Genomic DNA, 23616 nt, shown 5'->3' with positions numbered 1-23616 from the left:
TACGTATGGTATGAAAATCATGTATACACCCTATATAGTGCACTTAAACAGCCAGTAGGGATTCTTTGACACCTAGGGGATGATATCTGCCCTATATAGTGCACTGTGTAGGGCATTTATGTAGCTAGTATGGATTCAAATCTCAAATGGTTAACGTAGTGCACTACACTGGGTGTCGAAGCATATGCAGTGTATTTATCTACCAAGTTTATTAGCTGTATCCCAATTGAGTATCTGTTTGATCTGTAGTGCACTGAATAGTGTATAGAGCTGTCATTTTATGCCCTATCTAATGCACTCATAGGATGATGATTATGGCTCTTTATTGGACACGTTTTTACACCCTACATAGTCCACTTACGCCGTCAGTATGGAGCTGAATCCTAACTGGATCCGTAGTGCACTAAATAGGGTACAGTGGCATTATTTCCTGCTCTGTGTAGTGCACTTTTGTGTAGGCTCCCTGTGGCTTTTCCCCACAGAGACACAGTGCACTACTTATGGTAACTATGTAGTGTTGTTATTTTATACCTTATGTAGCATCCTTACAGGCATGGGGAGCTGAAAGACACACACCTGTTGGACACTGAGTGGACTACGTAGGGTTGAGAAGCCATTGTTTATGTATGAAGTAGGGATCCATTTGGAACTGAACCCATTTCTCAGATCTGCGCCCGAGCAGGACAAAGTGGGCCGGCCTCGTCCCAATCGTATGTCTTGTTCCCCTCTTTAATCAGGGATCTGTTCATTTTTGAGTCTCTAAAGACGAGTGTGCACTTAGAGGGCTTGCAATATGTAACAGATTTAACCTTTTTTTTTTTTTTTTTTTTTTTTTTTTTTAAAACACACTTTTTTTTTTTTTTTCTTCCTCTTTTTCTCTCACCCAAACTGGGGATTAAAGATTTGAAGATTTGGTACTAGATATATTTGCACTTGAACGGAAAACCTGGATATGAGCTCCTCTGAAAATTGGAGTCCTTCCTTAAAAAAAAAAAAAAAGCGAAAAGAAAAAAAGAAAAAAAAATCTCTGTATTAAACCCCCCCTCCTCTTTGAAGTGTGCATGCGAGTAAAGATTTCAGCACAGCAAACATTCTATTTGGGACGGAACCCATTGCTTAGAGTCGCGGTTTGCTTTTGTTTTCCGTCGTTAAACGTGTGTGTGAACCGATTTTCAGATCGTGAACGTTTCATCACAGACTGCGATATTATGACTTGCATACGTTACCTGGGTTTTTTTTTTTTCCCCCAAACCTGGGTTGGTTCTTGGACATAGCAAGTTTTATATATATGCGTTGCCAGTCACGTGTGGTAACGCTAGCTAGATTAACGTAACCATGGAAACAACAACAACTGGTGACGTCGGCACGTTCCTGATGATACGGCGTTTCGAATTTTTACGTTATATATATCATGTAGCGGAACTGAAGAGGTGACGCGTTTGGGTCAAACAGCACGAGTATAAATGCGATACTTTGACGTTATTTGCGTCTTTAACCAACGTTACGTTCGAGAAGGTCGACGACGTGTTCCGTTCAACCTAGCTATGATTCTTTTCTATCATAACAGTGGATTTAGGAGAAAATCGTGATCTGCATGCACCCGTCTCATCGTAGACGGCTGCGTACTAAATAGCAGACTATTTTGCTGTACTATTTTGACGTGATATTTAGTAGTGTGCTATTTCGGATGCAGCCATCGGCCCGCTTTAGGAGGGGGGCGGTCCTTAATTTTCTTCTTTTCACGAGGGGTATGAAAAGTTTTTGCTTTTTCTACAAGAAAAATAAGTTAAATGACTTTGTATGTACATATGAATATATAATTATATAATATAAATATATATATATATATATATATTAAAAAAAACTGTAAAGAACTCCACTTCCGCCGCCATCATCATCCGAATGAGATTCAGAGATTTATATTGTATACGGAAACAGATTTAAAAAGGAGAATTTTTTTTTTTTTTCCCCTGAACAATCCCCTAAAGTCACGAACGTCAGCTACAAATCTTGAGTTGTGTTTTCTTTTCTTTTTCTTTGTTTTATTTTTCTTTTCAGAAAGATCCCCTAACGTTATGAGCATCCCTTTTATTATTATTTTTTTAATTTATTTTTTGTTTTTGTTTTTGATTTATTTTCGGCCACGCCCCACAGTTTGGTGCAAAATGGCTTTTCAAATTTTTCGTTTCCTTTCTTTTGCTTCCTGGATTTTGGATTGATGAGTTATCGCACTGCTGCCTAATAGCTGTTATTGGTTCAGTTGAGAAAATATGTACAACTTGTGCAGTTACAAAAAAAAAAAATAGAAAAGGCTGTTTATGATCACGTGTCATGTCTGTTTTTTTTTTTTTTTTTTTTTTTTTTTTTAATAATAATAATAATCCTTTTGAATTCAATCGTAATTCCCACATACAGCACTACAGGATGTAATGTGTCATTATTTTATTCCTAATGTAGGGTACATCTTTAGGGAATAGAGCGCTGGATGGTACAAAGAGTCCTCTTTTACATCTAGTGCACTTCGTTCGGAGGATTGGGAAAGAGTAGTACCTAAAGGCAATTTATTATTATTATTATTATTATTATTATTATTATTAATTTTTTTAATCAAAAAGTCATTGATCAGCTGTGCAAGCAGAGTGTTTCTGTGGCTGGAGGAGGAGAAAGCAGCTGAAATGTAGGCTGATGTGGGTAAGTAATAATACACTCTGTGCAGGCTGCTATTGGGATTAATACATTTGGGGTTAGTCACAGCTGTGGGATCTGCACCCTGCATGGTTGAGCCATTATTTCCATGAAGCACGCAACAACAAGCAATAAGCACCTTGCGACAAAATAAAAGTCATTATTAGTTGTTTGTTTAAAATCTCAAGTTCATATTTAGAGCTTTCAGAGGTTCTTTAGAGGTTCTTCAGTTTTTCAGATGAAATAATTAAAGGTTCTGTATACATACAGGTTCTATAGCAGGTTTCGGATACAGCTCGCTTTAGGAAGGGAGTGGGCTTTTTTTTCCCCGCAAGGAGAACTAAAAGTTACGCTTTTTGTTTTCTGAATGGAAAAATAAGTTCTCTGTGTATCTGAGTCGAGTGAAAACCTTCACTTGCTTTTATTTTGCATTGTTTATTGTAAACAGGTGTCACATCAGAGTATCAGGTTGAATGTGCTGTCACACTTTGAAGGTTTTCATTTGACTCATCTTCATACATATGTTCCAAGTGAAAGAAAACACTGTCCAAGAACCTTCTGATCAACTCCATTTCACTATATATAAGTTAATATAAAAGACCAAAAAAAACCCTTATCAGTCCTGAATACTTTTTTGAAACACTTTTTTTTTCTTTCTTTTTTTTTAATAACTGAATTAAAGGTTGGATATTCTAACATTTCTATAGTTTGTGCCAATTCTGCTAACATTAAAGACGCTAGCTTAAGCCGGAGACTTTTATTTTGAAGACAAGTCACCGTGAGCTCCTAGTATTTTCTCTTGCTTCACACTGACACATTGCGCCTGTGCTATAAAATATCTACATCCTTCCAAATTTACGCATTTTAACTTTGAACTTTCGGTGAGTAATTTTTTTTTTTTTTTAAATCAGCGATTTTTTTTTTTTTTTTGGATTTTATTTTTTTCTTCTTGACCTGTTTATCCTCTGTGCAGCTTTTTTGCGCGTGCAGTTTTGGGCCTGCAGGTTGTCTTTGTTTCTCTTTAGGCGGCGTTTCAGGTCTTTTTTCCTAATAAAAATAATAATAATTATTATTTTATTATTATTCTGGACATTTTTCGGGATTGTGTGAAGCACTTTAAGGCGGAATTAGCTTTTATTTCGGCAGCATGTGAGATTTTATGTTGTTTTTGAACAGGATTTGTGCGGTTCATGTTTATAGACTGTGTTTTGATGACCTGCAGGAAAAAAAATATATTTTTTTCACATATTTTTGCAAATGTATATATTTTTTTGTCTGGATTTGTTTTTTTAAGAGCAACAGTTAATGCTTTCATTTTACCCCCAGAGGATTAATCCATAAATAATGCATTTTACACTGTTTATACTGCACTATATGGCTGTGTCCAAAAATGTCTCCCTCCTCCCTATATAGTGCACTACAGCTACTGTGTAATATCCTCCTTTTACACCCTTTATAGCGCACTGCATTTGTGAATCCTAAATGTCCCCCTGCTCCAGCTACAGGGCGCTACATATATGTCTTTAACACCATTTACAGTGCACTACATGGCTGTATCCAAAATGGCCCCCTGCTCCCTATATAGTGCACTCTAAGTGGCTTGACATATTGGCTTTACACTATTTTGTTGTAGTGCACTAGATGGTTAAATGCTAAATGACTGTGTACTCCCTATATAGTTTGGAAAAAATGGATTTTACTCCCTTTTTATAGTGCACTACATGAGTGACCCCAGAATGGCCCCCTGTACCCTATATAGAACACGATATATGGCTTGTACACTCTTCATAGTGCACTACATGGCTGTATCCAAAATGGCCCCCCTACTCCCTATATAGTGCACTTTGAGTGGTTTGACATATTGGCTTTACACTATTTGTTGTAGTGCACTAGATGGCTAAATCTTAAATGGCTGTGTACTCCCTATATAGTTTAAAAAATGGATTTTTATTCCCTTCATAGTGTACTACATGAGTGAACCCAAAATGGCCCCTTATTCCCTATATAGTGCACTACATGTCGTTTGGAAAAAATGGATTTTACTCCCTTTTTATAGTGCACTACATGAGTGACCCCAGAATGGCCCCCTGTAACTTATATAGGGCACGATATATGGCTTGTACACTCTTCATAGTGCTCTCAGTAGGTGTAAATTCAAAATGGCGCCCTATTCCCTATATAGTGCACTTAGAGTGGCTTGAAATATTGGCTTTACTCTTTTTGTTGTAGTGTACTAGATGGCTAAATCCTAAATGGCTGCATACTTCCTATATAGTGCTCTCAGTGGGTGTAAATTCAAATTGCCCCCCTGTACCCTATATAGGGGACTTGCATGTATATATTTTGAACTAACAGCTTTCACACTTGTTCTAGTGCACTACATGGCTAAACCCAAAATGGCTCCTGTACTCTCTACATAGTGCACTGTATATGGCTTTTACACCTTGTATCATGTTCTACATGTCTGTATCCAAGATGACCCCCTACTCCCTACATAGTGCACTATAAATGGTCTGAAATGATGCCTTTCACACTTGTTCTAGTGCACTACATGTCAGAAACCCCAATCTGGATTTTACTCACTATATAGTGCACTATATGGCTGTGTAACTAAATCTACATCTTGTTTGAAATAACAGATTTTACAATCTTTATAGTGCAGGACATGGTTGTATCCAAAATACCCTCCTGGTCCCTATATAGTGCACTATATATAGCTTTTATACCTTGTTCTAGTGTACTACATGGCTATATCCAAAATGGCCGTGTATTCCCTATATAGTGCACTACATAGCGAAAGCTACAATATAGTGCTCTCTATCTAAGCTAATTTACTAGCTACAGCATATTAGCTAACTTGATAATGCTAATGGCCAATTAATGTAATGAACCAGATAGCTAATTAGCCAATTACCTAAAGCTAATCAATTGCTTATGGGTAAATAGCTACATAGCTATTGGTTCGCTAACGTTAATTAACTAGAACAATGATGTTGGTTAGTGATTGTCAACTGACTACTGAGGATTAATTAACTAGCATGCTAGCTCACTGACTAGCTAATGCTAGTCAGTGAGCTAGCTAATTGACTGGATGGCTAAATTTGCTAGTTTCTGAGAGGATTTTTTTTTTCTAAGTGTAATGCTAACATTCTGTGCTTATGATCAAATATTTCACTGAAGTTATATTTTGTTGAGTAAAAAACATAAAATAAATCAAACCAGACAGAAAGTAAAGGCACAACAGCGATCCTTTCATAGTGAATTCATTACAGCTGTTTAGTTTTTTCTCGTTTTACACTTTTCTGACTGAAACAAAATGCAGAAACTGACTGGTTCCTGTTAGCTAGCGCACTAATGACCACCTGTGTTTAATTCATTAGCGAGCTAATTGACTGTGTGTGGTTAATTAACTGCCTAGCTTTTTCACCTCAGTGTAAATCTTGTGGGACGACTGCAGACGAGTGGCCAACACACACCATGGAGTGAGTGAAAACTTAAAAAAAAAAAAATTGATGTATTAAAAAAAAAAAAAATGTTTGATTTATTTATTTTATTTTTATTTCCCAGTGCTCAGGATTGTCACGGTTCCCACAGGAAAAACATTCATTTATGATTTCTTTCTAATCATGCTAAAGTTGGTTTAAAAAAAAAAACAAAAAAAAACCATTATATAAGGAATAACACACTGTGTGTCATGCTGTTAGAGGAAAATAATTAACGGTGATTGAGCTGGGTTACTGTTATCAGCTTGAAGTTGATTATTTTCCAGTAACAACATATTCTGAAGCGTTTTATAGCTCTTACACCACAGTAACCTGCCAATGCTAACAGTTTTTGTTTATTAAAGAATGATACATGGTACCAGGTGTTTAACCTGTTTATAATTACATTTAATGTTGTGGAATGTCCATAAAACAAGTTAACGTCTGTTATCGGTTACGTTATAGTCGCTATAAACAGTCATTCCATCATCCTGGAAGGTAATAAGATGGCTTGCCGTGTTGGAAAATTTATTTACAGCTTTATCTCTGACTGGCACTGGAGACTCCTTCCAAAAATTTTAATGTAAACGTCTCCTTACAGAAAGTTTCGCCATATCAACGAGTACGTAAATTTAAACAAACAAAAAAAAAACTCTTAATGTGTAGTGTCTGCTGTGCAAGTCCCTGTGAATGAACTGTTACCATAGAAACGATAACGTATTTAACGAGTGCGTTAATGTACCCTAATGTAAACTATGGTGCTATAATAGAAAATTAATCAACACTTCCTGACCGATCAGAATCGCAAAATCATTAGCATTGTGGAATAATTATAGTATTAATAATAATAATATGTGGAAATAGCTCCAGCTGTTTCCTAAAGTCAGTAAAATGTTTAGTGTTGTCATTAGATATTGATTTTTATTTCTAATCAGTGATAGAGGTTGTATTTTTGTCTAGCCGCTCTCCAAGCGATATGGCCAGCAACGTCACCAATAAGACGGACCCTCGTTCTCTGAACTCGCGCGTCTTCATTGGGAACCTGAACACCATGCTGGTGACCAAAGCCGACGTGGAGGCCATCTTCAGCAAGTACGGCATGATCGTGGGCTGCTCCGTCCACAAAGGTTACGCTTTCGTCCAGTACTCGAACGAGAGGAACGCTCGAGCCGCCGTGGCCGGAGAGGACGGACGCATGATCGTCGGACAAGTCCTGGGTGAGAACGTACCCTACGCTTTTACTTTCCGATCACCTTTCACCTTATCGATCTTTCAGTCTTGAAGTGTTTTTTCCTCACTATAGGATCATAACTTGTATGTTCAATGTTTGATACATCAGTAGATCGGCGGGGTGATGACACAGGAGGGGCGACTCACCCAAGCCCCAGACATTACAACTTAAATCGAGCTATCTGCTACAGCTAGCTAACGTTTAACAAAATAGTCTAGCTACCTTAACTTTTTGACTAATGCTCCTCAATACAAGCGAACATCGGTAAATCGTCACACATAGGCTAGTGTTGCAGAAAATATGGTGCACAAAATGTAACACTTAGCTAACGTAGGCTTGCGTTAATATACGAAATGTCACTTTGATCACTTCAGTCACCTACATTTTTGTTATTTGTTTGTGGAGCATTGTTACCTTAGGTAGCTAAATTTAATGATGTGAATACATTTTTATCAATGCTTGAATAACTTTCTGCAATTAAACGTAACTATTTGCGAATAAATTTAACAATCCAAATAACTGTCAGTAACGTCTTTCAAATAAATTTGCCGATGCTAGTAATTTCTTACAAATAAATTTATCTATGCTAGTAACTTCTTACGAATAAATTTCTGTGCTAGTAACTTCTTGTAAATAAATTTGATATTTCTTGTTGTTAAATTTAACGATGCAAATAAAGTCTTAAATTTAACCATGCCAGTGACGTTTTGAGAATAAATTCAGTATCTTCTTGAGAATAAATTTAACAATGCGAGTAACTTCTTGTGAATTAAATGTAACGTTGCGTTCAGTTTTTTGTTGTTAAGATTTCTCTAAATTATTGTTGTAATCTTAAATTAATCACTGATTTCTCGTCACTTTCAGACATCAACCTGGCAGGCGAGCCCAAACCTCACCGATCGAAAACCACCAAACGTCCAGCAGGAGATATGTACAGGTGCGTCACTTCTCCACTCGTCCTCGTTTCTTGGGTTTGAAGCAGTTTGGTTTTTTTTTTGATTTCTCATTTGTTGTTGTTTTTCCCTTTTCTGTACTACAGCAGCTCCACGTTTGAGCTCGACTACGATTTCCAGAGAGATTACTACGACAGGTAAAGCGTTTTATCTTTTACTCACTCTGTGCTGGCTCGATGCTTTAATGTGTGCTAGGTTTTTTTTTTGTTTGTTTTTTTTAAGGACGTAAAACATGCCTGTTTGGCTTTTTTAATGTTTTTTTTTCCCCTCTAAGCACGTATAACCTTTTTTTTTTTTTTTTTTTTTTTTTTTTTTAAACTGTTTATATATTTCTCCTCCTCAAACTTCAAGTTTTTTTAGAAACATTTTCCCACTTTTCCAATTTTCCCAATAATTTTTTATACATTCATTGTTAATTAAATTAATAATAATATTTCCTGTGTGGGTTAGATTTAAAAAAAAAACCCAGTATGTATGTATTTTTCACAATAATTACTAATTTTCCACTTTTTTCAGTTTCATTTCTTTGCAAAGGCTTTTTTTTATTCATGTATATTTTTTCGTCTGCCTTTTTTTTTTTAAATTTTAAATACATTTTTCCTGTTTGTCCCCCTCCACCTTTTCCTTTTTTTTCAGGTTGCTTATGTAACAGTTATTATTAATTATTGGTCAGTGCTGATGAGTACCCATTTTCATTTCATTGTATTTCCTGGTTATTTCTTTCTTTTCATGATCGCGTTTGTCACATTTTACTCAAGATGTATGCATACAGCGCAGTTTTTCAGAATGTTTGCGCAAACATCGTCTTTATTTTTCAGGATGTACGCGTACCCGTCCCGCGTGCCACCTCCTCCTCCACCCCTCTCTCGGGCCGTCATTCCCTCCAAGCGAGCGCGGGTCAGTCTGAGCGGAGGAGGAAGCCGACGCACCAAATCCAGCTTCTCCTCTTCCTCCAAAAGCAGCCAGCGCTCTTCATCACGGGCCAGTCAGTATTCACACTCTCATCACAACGTTTCTCTAGGTTTTATCTCAGCATAATGCTTTTATAGTCACACTGATGTATCATCGTCTTCATTAATCTTTATGTAATTTACGTGTAATTCGTGTTTTTTTTTTTTTTTTTTCCCTTTTCTCTCTGTGCTCCAGTTAAAGCAGACGATCTTCAGACCATAAAGAGGGAACTGGCTCAGATCAAACACAAAGTGGATTATCTTCTGGAAAGTTTAGAGCGCATGGAGAAAGATCACAGCAAGAAATCAGGTACAGGTCTCCCTCACCTCCTCATCTATTTATCTATTATCGTCTAATATCTAAAAATAATGCGACTTGCTTTATAAAACAGTGAACGTGCTTCCTGTAGCCAAAATCTGCACATCTCTGATTGTTCAACATGTTCATATATTCAGAATAATATAAAAAAATTATAATACACACCAACAGTTTTATTCAGAACATGCTTTCAGGTATCTCGCATTAGACAGTGTGATTTTGTATCGTTCTCCTCCAATAAGGCCACGGCAAAAATGTGAACATTTAAAGTAATTTTTACTCCCTGCTCCTTTTGTGTGATGGACAGCTGAGATCTTTCCACTGAAAAACGCTGAATGTTCAGAGCTTTTAGGAAAGTTCTCTCTCTCTCTCTCTCTCTCTCTCTCTCCTCAGACTTCATGTTTATTCCCATCACTCGATATTGATTCAGATTTGGAATTTAAATAAAAATATCTAAAGAATAAGAATAAAATGGTTTTAAAAAAATCGCCGGCAGAAACAATGTGCTTCTTTCTCTTTTATTTTCTCTCCGTCTGGCTGCAGAAGGGAAGGTGGTGAAGGCGGAGGTGGGTGAAGTCTCTCAGCAGCACTCGAGCAGTAAGAAGGAGCGAGAGAGAGAGGAGCAGGAGATCAACGACTCTGAAGAAGAAGGAGATCTGCTGGAGGAAGAGGAGGAGGTCAGAATTCTCTCCGTTCTCCCCCCACACACACACACACACAGTCATGATGAAGACTGTGAGAGTTTATCAGTCACTCAGAGTTCTTCATTTATACTGAAAATAGAAAAACAACTCGATTCACACACACTTTATCATATTGTCATGGTTTTGTAAGCATGTAGTGCTGTAGATCTCCCCTACTGTTGAGGAAATGGTTTGTTCCACTTTACTTAGTGGTGTAACTGGCCTTTGGAAACCCTGATGTATTTGCCATGAAGTCATTTAATTCCCAGGGCTGATCGAGGAGAATTAAAAGCATTATAATAATTTATAATTATTTTAATAACCGCTCCTTTGAAACCCATCGTCATGAGTTGATCAGTCGTATACAGTGATAACTCGTGTTTATAATAATCCGAAGGTCCAACTGACACAATCGTTCACCATCCTGAATCTAAACGTATTAAAACGAGCGCATTAACATAAACCCGTGACTTGGAGCTGACGTTACAGAAACTTAACACCTTCTGACCAATCAGAATCCAGAATCCATAAGCGATACCATATACAGTAAAATACACTAGTAGTGGAGCGTAACAGTGCCTTTAAAGCTGATACACTCCTGTCTGTTTTAGGCGAAGAGCATCGGCGGAGAGAACGAGGAAGAGGACGGAGAGGAGGAGGAAGAGGGAGAGCACGAGGAAGGCGAGGACGACGGCGACAGCGTAAACGGCGACGACCCATAGACTGTGTTTATCTTATTTTTCTCTCTCACACACACAAACACCTCAGCATCCAGAGTGAAGAAACGTCAAAGTCTGGACTTCTTCTTACATTAAAAAAAAAAAAAGATAAGGAACACAAAGAATGTAGATGAAAACACACACACACACACACACACACACTTTTCTTGTGAAGCAATTTTTAAAGTCTGTCCGAATAAACAATCAGTGCTGTGTTACTATTACACTTTTAAACCCATTTTAAATGTTTCATTTTTTCCCCAATGTGCCATTTTTCTCTTTTTGTTTGTTCCCCCAATCAGCAGGTGTGTGTGCGCGCGTGTGTGTGTGTGTAACAGTTCTTTTTTTCCTCAAACAGCTCCCGAGTGTAACCGTTCTCTCTTAAAAAAATAAGATAATCAACTCCATTAGAGGTTTTTTTTTGTTTGGTTGGTTTCCCCTCATGTACGTTCATCTCTACATGTCCTTTTTTTATATCAGTCTTGTTCAAGATAAAAATCACTGTATGAATTTCAATAAAATGGTCAAAATATTGTCTTCTTGTCTCTCATGTTGAATGAAATGTTACAGATTTCTGACTTTTTCTGAAGGAAGTGAAATGAATTTGGGGGGAAAAAGTGTAAGAGTGTTAATGTGTTTGTTAAATCAGGTGTTAAAAAATTATAATTAACTCTAAAATGATAAGAATTCGAAGAAGCGGACGAAGGTCGAAGCAGAATCGGGATTAACGTGGTGCTTTATCTTGGTGAAGATTAAAGCAGATGCAGCAATGGTATCTTCAGAAGTTGCAACATTTTTTATCTGCACAACCTTTGTGTGTAAGTTCACTAACCTTGCAAAGTTACTAATCTGAGTCCAGAGCCATGACAGTAGCGTAATTATAGATATGGTATATTTTCTGTATATTTAAGTATAGTATGTTTTATAAGGAATAAAGACGAGTTTAGTAATTACAGAGAAAGTAATACAATGGTGTGTAGTTAACTTGTGGGAATTTGAAGAGTTGGATATTAATCTAATTATTATATAATTATTACATTGTATTATTTTCTTAGCTTATAGTACAATGTATAGACATCTCTAACAGGTTATATCATATCCTCACTATAACACAGGACAGAAGCACTTGTGCACTTCTGGGGATGCCATCAGGGGGCAGTATTTCTGTAGTGTCCAACCCTAAAAAAAAAAAAAAAAAAAAAAAAAAAACCTGGTGACTTCATTTCTGCCTTTTTTTTTTTTTTGCCACAAAACTTTGAGTAGAAGGAAGTGAGCTCCAACAGGCCAGAGCAGCTTCTCCACCGATCCTCTGGCTCTCTCTCTCTCTCTCTCTCTCTCTCTCTCTCTCTCTCTCTCTCACACACACACACACACACATCTCACACTTCTGTTTTGACCTTGTTCTGCCTGACCTACTCGAGCACTACAGGTATGGTGTGATTTCTGCTCTTATCTTCTTATCTGGCAGGAAAAGTTTTGTGCTTTCTGCTCACTATGATGCTGTAAGTCACACCCGTAAGTCTGAAGTTGTTTCTGAAAGCTTCAACCAAGAGATAACCAAAAGAAACTGTAAATTTAACGTTTAAGTTTATACAAAGTATCTACTCTGGGAAGTCTGATTGTGTACACACCCCTCTACACAGACATTTCACACTGTTTGACTCAGTGTTGCGTAACAGTGTGTGTAGGTGACGTGTGACTTGTCCTGTCTCGCCTGATTTCTACCAACACTTGACGGTTTCTCAGGAATTTTCCAGAAAACAGTGAATTCCTGTGCAGTGGCGTAGCTCCTCGGTGGTTTGTAATAATCCTGCAGAACCATTGCCTGTATATTTTATTGCTTTTCCTGTTCAAACACATACTTGTTCACTCAGGAAGGGCATTTTTTAAAGCTCATTATGGCTCATGTGTACCAGAGCAGTGAAACAATAAAAGTTTAAACACTATAGTCTATAGTTCAAAACTAAGAGAAACAAACCTCAGACACCGGTGTACAACTTTCAAATAATCTGTTTAACATCAAAGTTCTTTGACTTTGGTAATCTTCAAATTCCTTACTCATGTTAGACTTTATTTATAATGTACTTCAAACTAATGGAAATCACCTGTCATTTAGTCACCTAGAATTGTGGGCAAAACTTAACCACATTCTCTATTCTGATTGGTCAGAAGGAGTTGAGTCATTTTCTATAACAGCGTGCAGCTGCAAACCACAGGTTTATATAGTAATGCATTCGTTTCTATAGTAACAGCTCATTCACAGTGTTGGATGCTCCACAAAAAAAACAAAAAAACGTGTATAATCGTCGATATGGTGATGTTTTCTGTAAGGAGACGTTTATTTAACATTTACGGAGGGAGTCTCCAGTGTCAGCGCTTTGTAACAGTCAGAGGTAAAGATGTAACGTTAAGTTCTCCGACATCTTCAGGACATTTCGCAGTTTCTCGGTGACATGAAGAGCTCTGTGTGTGTGTGTGTGTGTGTTTTATCTGATTCTTGTTCTTATTCTTGTTACAACCTTTAGAGTTTAGCTTTGTTAGGAATTTAAATCAGTCTAAGCTTCGTGAAGAAAAAAAAACTCACCTGCTTTCCAAAAGTGTCAAAGTACAATCTTGTTACCTAAATTACAGATTTAAAGTAAATTATTAATAAAATACATAGATTTTAATGTCCTTATGCTGTTAATAGGGGTGATGGTTAATTACAATTTGTGTATTTGGTAATTCTATACTTAAAAAAAACCCTCAACTGTTAATCTTTAAGGATGCAAAATGTCAGTAAAGAAACATGAGAAAAGAGAGATATTGTCATATGAGATGCTTTAACACATTTTCTGAATGGTTAAATAAACATTTTTGTAGATTGATAGTTGAAAAAAGTAGCAATTTTAAGATTTTCGAATCACTGATTAAATGTACTTTGTTAATTCTTACCTTACTGGATTTAACTGATGAACTGAGTTTGAGGAAAAGGGGGCATTTATTTTTATTTTGTACATTTTTTAGCCAAATCTGTTCACTAGGCCGACCTTCTATTTCATGACAGAAACAATAGTTTATTTACCTTCTTTAACCGTTTTAACATCAGGACCATTTCAGTCTAAAAATGCTCCATTACCAACAGATGGTAACATTACGGCAACGTTATTGAGGATAAAAGTGTAAATATTCACATTCAAATGAATTACTCTCTTTGTACACAAGTCAGAACGTAAAATAAAATAAGTACAAAATAATCTACAAGCTGATTAACACCCACGCTAGTTAGCTCACTAGCTAATGTGTGAAATGATGACTAGTAAATGACGTCCACTGAGACCCTTGATTACCTCAGTGAGCAAACTAGGTTCTAAAGGAAACGTTTAGCTATTGCACTGATGCTAGCTTATTTAACCTGTTATTTAATGTAATATTTTATTTTATTTTATAGTGTGATAATAGCTAGCTATTTGTTTAATCACTCCAAAGCCAGGTTCTCACTGCGCTAGCCTAACACTTGATTTGCTAGCTAGCTATTATTGTTTAGCTACCATACTCCTGGTTGCAAAGTTAGCTAGCTTGTGTAAAGCTAGCTTTAGACAAGCTTTAATATTTTGATTGAAAATTATAAGCTAGTGTTGTTCAGTGAGGGGAATTAATGAAAGTGTATTAAAAACAGTACTGGAGTGAGGAGAAGTTTTTGAGGACTCTGGTGGGTGAGTGAGTGTGTCTGGGGGAGGGAAACAACACTTCTGGCTAGTTTAGTTTAATCCACAACTATTAAAATATTCTCTGGAGGAAGTCGTCGGTCTCAGTGAAAACCCTGATAACGTGTGTGTGTCTGTGTGTGTGTGTGTTCCAGGATGCCTCTTGGGGGTGGAAACAAGTGTGGCTGCTGTCAGAAGACTGTGTACTTTGCAGAGGAAGTTCAGTGCGATGGACGGAGTTTCCATAAATCATGCTTCCTGTGTAGTGAGTTCACTTTTTTTTAAAAACTTGTATTTATACCAATGCTTGTTGATTAATTTTCTATAACTTCAGCCCTGACAGTAGTGCATTTTTATGTTAATGCGCTCGTTCGAATACATTATCGTTTCTATAGCAACAGCTCGTTCACAGGGACTTGTACGGTGGCTGATGTACATCATCTAACACTAACAATAAACAAATTTTAAAAAGTATTATTTAACAAAGAAGAACGTATAATCGTTGATATGGTGAAGTTTTTGATAAGGAGATGTTTATTTAACATTTATGGAAGGAGTCTCCAGTGTCAGCGCTTTGTAGCAGTCAGTAGGTTTTCCGCTACAGTAAAGTCTTCATAACAGTGTACCTGATTGGTTACTTTTTTTGGTCTTATTAACTTCAAGAGAGAGAAAAAAGAGAGGCTTTTGAGGGAACGACTATTTATGATTGCTATAATGAACCGATAGGAACTAACTTGTTTTTGTGGACATTAAATGTAACTATAAATGGATAAAAAAGTATTGCTTTTTTAAATAAATAAAAATATTGTTAGAATTTGGCAAATTGCTCTGGTATAAGAGGAATAAAACACTTCAGGATGTGCTTCAGGGCGGTATCAGTAACTCAGCTTCATCACTCCACCCTTGTAGTTGATTATTTATCAATAACAGCATGACACAATGTTTTATTTCTTACATGACATGGTGAATTGGGATTGCCTGTATATGGGTCTCTTTACTGCAACATGTAACATTTCCTTAAAACCATGACCTGCTGATCAGCCTCATGTTTCATTTCCCAATCTTGACACACAAGCAAATTATTCCCTTTGGTGCCTTTAAGTACGCAAGCGTGCGACTGTTACATGACATTAATAGAAATGTGAAGAAGTTCAGATGGCTAGTTTTTGGCGCACCCTATTGACTGACTGCAGTTCATTTTAGTGGCCTGAGGCACTGCAATTCAGAGCACTTGAGACTGAGACTTCCCAGCTCGATCTTATCAAAGTCAACATATACAGATTTCTAAACACATTTCTGGAGGTCACTGGTTACATTATCTTCAGTAAGCCACGACACAATGCTTTGTGGAATTAGGTTTTGCCAGACAGCATCATGACTCAATGCTTAAGGAATGTGTGAGAAATTTGCTTATTTGCAAGCTGTTTGCTCGAGAACCTTTAAGGACATAAAGATCTCTCGCAAACCTGCTCTGGTATTTATGTGAGGATTTGAGGATGTGCTTGGAATGCAGGAAGTTTTTCTGTCCTCCTTATATGGAAATATGTGGTGAGCCATCAGGGCACACTTGAGCAGAACTGCAAACTACAAGAATGGGAAATATGGCAAAAAACATATAGTACTTGACAATTAACAATTGTCGAAGTGTGCAATTTCACTTCATATCTCGATGGTAAGCTACCGTAACTGCTCAAGTAGCTCAGCTACCATAAATACACTAAAATCCTGGAGAAGCAGACCTACAATAAAGATACAAGCCAATGGGTTAAATGGCATAACTACTGGAATAGCTAGTCTGATAAAGACACAAACAAATGGCTAAGTACCTTAACTCCTGGAGTAGGTAGCCCACTACAAAGACACAAACAAGTGGGTTAGATACCGTAACTACTGGAGTAGCCAACATACAATAAATGCACTAATTAACTAGCGTAACTGCTACAACAAAACCACTAATATATAGTTAAGTAGCATAACGGTTGGAGAGCTGGCCTACAATAAATACACAAACAATTTGGGTAAGTACCGTAACTCCTGGAGTAGTTAACCTGGAGTTAAGAATCACAGCTGCTGGAGTAGTTAGCCTAAGGTAATTATGCTAACTAATTAGCATAACTGCTAGACTAGCAGACCTACAACAAAGACACTAATAAATAGGTTAAGTAGCATAACTGCTAGAGTTGCTAGCCTACCAAGACACTAACAAATGGACTAAGTACTGTAACTGATGGAGTACTTAGCCTACCCTACATATGCTAACTAACTAGCATAAAATACCAGAGTGGCAGACCTACAATAAAGACACTAACAAATGAGTTCACATAAATAACTGCTGCAGTAGCTAGCCTGCCATACATACACTAACAAACTAGCATAACAGCAAATGAGTTAAATACCGTAACTAACTATTGTAGTAGGTACCATGAAGACACTAATGAATATGTTAAATACAATAAGTGCTGGAGTAGCTGGTCTACTGTAAGGACACTAGCAAATGAGTTAAATACCATAAGTGCTGGAGTAGCTAGTCTACCGTAAAGACACTAGCAAATGAGTTAAATACCGTAACTGTTGGAGTAGCTAGTCTACCGTAAAGACACTAGCAAATGAGTTAAATACCGTAACTGCTGGAGTAGCTAGTCTACCGTAAAGACACTAGCAAATGAGTTAAATACCGTAACTGCTGGAGCAGCAAGCCCACTATAAAACCACATTATGACTACTTCATTAAAAAATGCTAATATATATATTGCTGTATAAAGTAATATATATCTACTGTATAAAGTTGTAGCACCTGCTATGGTGAAAAAAAGTATCCTAAAATCTGTCAAACACAAACCAGTTTTAACAGTGGATTTTTTTTTTGTCATTTTACATCACTATCTCCGCCTCCCCCTGGTATCAGTGGTGTGCCGGAAGAACCTAGATAGCACTACTCTGGCCACCCATGAAAATGAGGTCTACTGCAAGTCCTGCTACGGCAAGAAATACGGACCAAAAGGCTATGGGTACGGTGCGGGTGCTGGGACGCTGAGCATGGACAAAGGAGAGTCTCTGGGAATCAAACATAAAGAGTGAGCTGTTTATTTAAAGATCGTAACATAATTCTTTAGCGTCAGACTGAATATTTAGCACAACAGCATTATATTTCCATCGGTTTAAATTTGTCTTTGCGTCTTCACAGTGATCAGCCGCACCAGCCCACCAGCAACCCGAACACGTCCAAGTTCGCCCAGAGGTTCGGGGGTTCTGATGTGTGCCCTCGCTGCGGCAAAGCTGTGTACGCAGCCGAGAAGACCATCGGAGCAGGGGCGGTGAGTGTGAAATAAGTTATTAACTGTCTGTTGTTACCATAACCTAGCTATTTAGCTAGCATTATAAGCAAAAGCGACATCAAAGGATTAGCTAAACATAAATAGCTGGCTAGTGAATACCATAAAATATGATATTAGTTATAGCTAGTTGGTTATACTGAAAGGATTGTTGTTTAAGTAGCTAAACATACCTAGCTAAATGCAACAGAGGTAAGAAAGGACTGAAAAAATTCACCGTGCCTGGTGAAGTAGGTGTGGCCTCTATGTGTGTCAAGCTCATTGAAGGGGGTGTGGCCTCGGTGCCTGTCAGGCTTATAGAAGTGGGCGTGGCCTCTATGCATGTCAAGTTCATAGAAGTAGCTGTGGCCTCTGTGTCTGTCAGTCTCATTGAAGGAGGCGTGGCCTCTGTGTCTGTCAGTCTCAGTGAAGGAGGCGTGGCCTCTGTGTCTGTCAGTCTCAGTGAAGGAGGCGTGGCCTCTGTGTCTGTCAGTCTCAGTGAAGGAGGCGTGGCCTCTGTGTCTGTCAGTCTCCGTGAAGGAGGCGTGGCCTCTGTGTCTGTCAGTCTCAGTGAAGGAGGCGTGGCCTCTGTGTCTGCCAGTCTCAGTGAAGGTGAAAAATATTTCACCATCTAGTGGCAGGAATAAATAACTAAGAAAAACACCAAGCCAGTTGTTAAACTGATAATATTGACAGATTTATATGGATTTATTAAAATCAGCTAGCAGGCTCGCATAAGTTCAGAAATTTTTCCACACTGTGTGCAGAACGTTTATCACATTTTTTTGTCCTTGTCCAGTCGTGGCATAGGAGCTGTTTCCGCTGTGCTAAATGTGGGAAGGGCCTCGAATCCACTACCATGACGGACAAAGATGGCGAGATCTACTGCAAAGGTACGATGTTCTTTAAATGTCTAATTCTCTCTCTGTCTCTTTATTGTAATATTAATGCTTATTATTAGTATATAATAGCAAAAAATAATAATAGTCTAACAGTATACACTTAAGAGTGTAAGACATAACCACATAAATGTTGCCTGCTTAGTAGAAAAAAATGCTTTGTTGTAAGATTCACATTAAAGTAAGAGCCGTCTTTGTTTTCTGTAACGTTTATACTGCCTTTGTAGCAGCTCTTGAGCTCATTTCCGTAGCTCACAGGCTTTTCCATTTCAAGCTAGCATCAAGTTAACGGCAGTGTACATTCTTACAAAAACCCAAATGAGAAAAATGACGTTAACTGCTGGAGTAACCTGCCTACTAGGGGAAAAAAAACACTAACAAACAGGGAAACTACCGTAACTGCTAGAATATCCTGCCTACAGTAAATCCTCTAACAAATAGACTACAGTAACTGCTGGAGAAACTTACCATAAAACTCTTTAAAAAAAAAAAAATGTTAGATTAATGTTAATCTGTCATGTTATAATTAATCTAATTCAAAAATAATTGTATTTACTGCATCCTATCGTCCAGGAATATGATATATGTGTATTAATAACATAATTTTGTGTTCCACACAGGTTGCTATGCTAAAAGCTTTGGTCCAAAAGGGTTCGGGTATGGCCAAGGAGCCGGTGCTCTCGCTCATGCTCAGTAGAGCGACGCGACCAAAACATTTCTATTCCATACACCTTATTTCACCTCGCTTGGAGAAAAATCACTCGACAAGCTGAAGCTCTTCACTGCATGCGCTAATATTTACAGTCACTAAAGTTAGCTAGCTATCTTTTGCTTGCTATTAAATAAGCTAGCTAGGATTACAAAGTGCTGTCATTGGAGTGTGTTAACGAAACGTAAATTGCTTACTAGCTAGCTAACAGTATCATCAGCAATGGTATTAAATATAGCTAGCTGCCTATATTATTAAAAATAAATAGCTAGCTTGGGTAGTCATAGCTATGCCACTTGGCGTGAAAAACAGCCGCCATGTTGCGTCAGAGGTTTGGTAAAGAGGTGTTTATGGTGGAAAGGAAGAAGGAGACGGAAACACAGATGGAAATAGAATCATTTCACCTGCAAATTATCGACTCATGTCCAAATAGGGCTTTGGGTATTTGGGTATTAATACTTTTCAATAAAGTAGAATAAAAAAAAAAAAAAAAAGACATTTCATCCATGACCCATATACAAATAGACTGCAATGAGAAATATATTCCTTTATTTACTACCAACATTTCAAAAAATTACCTTTGACATGTTTTCAGATTGTGATATGATCCGTGTCTGCACATTAATACACAAACACAAATATTTTAATATCCACAATTACTCAATAAATTCTTTTCCAAACTGGGTACTGCATTTAAGTTTTAGAAACATTCTTCATTAGCTTTATTAATAAACTCAAGCTTTTCTTTGCGCCTTTTTTTCTGATTTTTTTTTTTCAAAAAAACACCAATAAACATCAGTGTAAAAAAATGTTTCTCTGTGATGTTTCACTCACTATCACATGTGATTTGCTCGAGTGTCGGGTTATGAATTGCAAACAACATTCCTTGAGGTTGTGAGTAATTGTGGACAATCAATCTAAAACTAATTTTGGGATTTTAAAGCTGAACTTATTAAAGAAATTTCTGTGTATCGTATCCCAGTAACTGCCCATTAATGGAATATCACAGGCCGCCATTTCACAAGGGGAAAAGTAAAAAGCCTCCGAAGCTGGTGTAGCCTGCTGGATCATCATAAACCCAGGATTGTTCCCACAGCCTCGTGAAGATCTGATCTCCTTTCTCTAGAGTTAAGACAATCCCGTTGCTGGCGTTGCCGTTGGTGATGGGCTTCCAGGAAAACACAGAGCACTGAACAGCTCCGTTTTTATACAGACTGACAGCCATTTTGATGCCGCCGTGACAGTGAGCGTAGAATCGGAAATAGTAAACTCCTTTCACTGGTGCTGTGAAAATCCCTGAAACATGGAAGAAAGACAGTTTTACAAATTTGATACAGAAAAAAAAAAAAAAACCAACCAAAATATTCACCGATTTGTGTAATGGATTATCATTAGCACATATTTACCCGTATTTGAGTCGTAGCCATTTCCAAAGTTAGTGGCGACTTTTTTGTAGATTAATGTGGGCGGCACAGAACTATAGGGTCCGGTGTTTCCCTCTCCAGAAGCTAAAAGCGATGCTGAAAAGGCCACCTTCCTGGCTGTTAAAACACAACAGATTTGTTTAAACAACGTATTTATTATAAATGGTTAACCTTTAGCATCATGACATCTTTATTTACCTTCGTTTTCTTTCTGCAGAGTTTCAACTTCATCCTGCAAGGTTTGGACTGTCATATTCAGCACTGTAGAAATCATAAAATTGAATTTAACAAGGGTAGAGAGGTATACAGTGACAATATACTATACAATAACTATATACAGTATACTACAGTGACTATGGATATTGCATGGCCTTTACTTTTAGCATATGTATATATATATATATATATATATATATATATATATATATATATATATATATATATATATATATATATATAGCATATGCAGGTTTTATTATTATTAAATTATAGTAAAAATGAACTGTAATCCAATTAATTACCCTTTAATTTATTTAAACATTATTAACAATTAATGTTGATATTATTCTTTAACAGTCTCATACTTTGCTTTGATTAAAAAACGAGAAAAAAAAAGAAAACTGGTGGTTTGTATGCACACACGTCACTGTATTTAGTTATATGATACACCTGAATGACCAAAAAGCAAAACCATTTGATTATGTTCCCTAAAAAAAAAAAAATCACATTTTAGGATGATTCATTCCAGGAGACTTGTTTTAGCTAAATTAACATAGCTAAAGAAGAAGATCTGTATTTTTAATACCTCCATTTTCACTCCCCAGCTCCTTCAGTTTGGAGGTCAGCTCATTCACCAAGGTGGTTTGGCTCTGCATCTTGTCCTCTGCTGTTTTCAGTCTTTCCTCCAGGTTCTTTATTTTTCCAATTTCATTAAGGATGTTCACGTTGGGCGTCATGAAATCCTGCGTTTGAGCGCAGCATGCGCAGAGCAGCAAAACTAACTGAGCGATAATCAGCATGTTGGGTTGAACTGTGCTTAAACCCAGCTGCAGTTTCTGTAGGTCAGGTATAGGATCGAGGTTAGATCAGTAGTGATCACGGGTTGCCTTTATATCTCATCTTAATGGCTGACACTTTGATTTTTGCACCTTTGGGTTTTTCTTTTCTTGCGTAAATCTGTGGCTTCTAAAGTTAACAAAAACTTTCATACATTTGAACTTTTGTACTTCGTAAAAACTAGAGCCAGAGATGAGCAGGAAGTGTCTTTATTTGCGATTTCCCATGACCCTTTTTTTCAGGGTTCAGGGACATAGCCATACCATGTTAGACCCAATGACTCGACTGTATCTCTGCCCAGGGTGGGACAAAACACTAACTGCACTAATCTGTAGAAAATGGCATAAATGACTTCCGTTGTTTGTGTAAGGCCTGCGTATGATCCTCATCCCACATAAAGGCACACAACTAAGCAAGGTTTGTTTGTTTGTCTAGCAAGCTGTATAAAATTCATAGGTAACGTGTCACTGTGCAACTGTGAACCACTTCTGCCATGGACTCCATTTCCCACAACACACTATTACAAACACCACCATGTGATCAGTCACATGACTCATATCCATAGTCACAGTCTCCAGAAATCTGCATGAACCTGAACTCAATCACCTTCTACGGTAAATCGCCCGTACCTTCATTAGAACGTTGCTTGACATGGCGCAGTGGGATGGATGCTTTTCTGGAAGGAGTTATCATTGTAAACAGCAGCTGATGATCACGTCAGTAGATTGCTGGGAATACTGCATGCCTGGATGAGAAACAGAGCTAAAATCAACATTACAGCTTGCTTTTTGGATATTTGTTCTGTTACCTAAACCTATAGAAGTAAACGAGGACTTTGGTACTGGAGCAAACTGGAGCAAGAGACGAGTGGACTCCAGTGTGTAATCTCTTTATTGAAGTCACTCATGGTACATCTTCTTTGGACTGTAAATAATAAAAGTGAGATTTTCCCAAGTGGCACAACAGAAATTGTTTGCCCTGATGTGAGGAGATCATGAGTTTGAAATCTCTCATAAAGAAAAAAAAGAACACTCTTAAGCCATATTGTGAATGTTTTGAATGTTAGCATTTACAATAGGGCTAAGGTAAGAATGTAAGGTAAGAATTCATAAGAAATAAGACAGGATTTAAAAAAATATATATTTTTTTTGTCTTTTTTTACACATAAGCAGTACATGATTTTCACTTATTCCATTTTATTCAGTTCACATCCTTCAAAAACATCGTATGATTTATCCTTACCCCAAGGCATGAACATTCATTACACAAACTCAGGGGGGGAGAGTAAAAATCCTCCGAATGTAGTATAATGATGTGCTCTATCAAAAGCCCAGGCATTATCCCAAACCTTCATGAAGATCTGATCTCCTTTTTCTAGAGTTAAAACAATACCATTGCTGCCGTTACCGTTGACTTCCAGTGAGCTACAGAGCACTGAAGACTTCCATTTTTTAACAAACTCATGCCCAATTTGTTGCCAGACTGACAAAGAGCAAAAAATCGTAAATA

The 23616-nt window shown here is 37.3% G+C and overlaps 4 protein-coding genes across 6 annotated transcripts in view; 3 read left to right on the top strand and 1 right to left on the bottom strand.

Annotated features, from left to right (window-relative positions):
• dcaf8 (DDB1 and CUL4 associated factor 8) overlaps positions 1-836 on the top strand; it is an 11382-nt gene extending 10546 nt beyond the window's left edge. The window contains exon 13 of the mRNA XM_034304007.2: positions 1-836. This exon is cut by the window's left edge and continues 1654 nt beyond it. The gene's annotated coding sequence lies outside the window, so the exon portion shown is untranslated.
• Positions 837-3450: 2614 nt separating this feature from the next.
• LOC113540232 (heterogeneous nuclear ribonucleoprotein C-like) lies at positions 3451-11555 on the top strand. 3 transcript variants are annotated; one of them, XM_026936569.3, is made up of 9 exons: positions 3452-3566; positions 6118-6167; positions 7128-7384; positions 8263-8335; positions 8438-8488; positions 9170-9336; positions 9498-9611; positions 10164-10297; positions 10915-11555. In XM_026936569.3, the coding sequence occupies exons 2-9, from the start codon at positions 6163-6165 to the stop codon at positions 11023-11025; spliced, it is 912 nt and encodes a 303-aa protein (XP_026792370.1). In that variant the 5' UTR covers positions 3452-3566; positions 6118-6162; the 3' UTR covers positions 11026-11555. The 3 variants fall into 3 exon arrangements, with proteins under 3 accessions (XP_026792373.1, XP_026792370.1, XP_026792371.1); XM_026936570.3 differs by having other exon boundaries at positions 3502-3566; positions 6104-6167; XM_026936572.3 differs by lacking the exon at positions 6118-6167 and having other exon boundaries at positions 3451-3566.
• A 737-nt stretch (positions 11556-12292) lies between these two features.
• LOC113540234 (cysteine and glycine-rich protein 1-like) lies at positions 12293-20121 on the top strand. Its single transcript, XM_053233217.1, has 7 exons — positions 12293-12352; positions 12383-12451; positions 14864-14973; positions 17614-17782; positions 17893-18022; positions 18819-18912; positions 19539-20121. The coding sequence occupies exons 3-7, from the start codon at positions 14865-14867 to the stop codon at positions 19613-19615; spliced, it is 579 nt and encodes a 192-aa protein (XP_053089192.1). The 5' UTR covers positions 12293-12352; positions 12383-12451; position 14864; the 3' UTR covers positions 19616-20121.
• Positions 20122-20154: 33 nt separating this feature from the next.
• LOC113540233 (cerebellin-1) lies at positions 20155-22144 on the bottom strand. Its single transcript, XM_034303288.2, has 4 exons — positions 21857-22144; positions 21250-21312; positions 21034-21168; positions 20155-20923 (listed from the first exon to the last, which is right to left on the bottom strand). Exons 1-4 carry the CDS (start codon positions 22068-22070, stop codon positions 20646-20648), a joined length of 690 nt encoding a protein of 229 aa, XP_034159179.2. The 5' UTR covers positions 22071-22144; the 3' UTR covers positions 20155-20645.
• Between the last annotated feature and the right edge of the window lie 1472 nt (positions 22145-23616).

This window comes from Pangasianodon hypophthalmus, chromosome 4, assembly GCF_027358585.1.
Source record: "Pangasianodon hypophthalmus isolate fPanHyp1 chromosome 4, fPanHyp1.pri, whole genome shotgun sequence".
Taxonomy (NCBI): Eukaryota; Metazoa; Chordata; class Actinopteri; order Siluriformes; family Pangasiidae; genus Pangasianodon; species Pangasianodon hypophthalmus.
The sequence above is the reverse complement of the archived record's forward strand: the minus strand, read 5'-3'. Positions and strand labels throughout refer to the sequence as shown.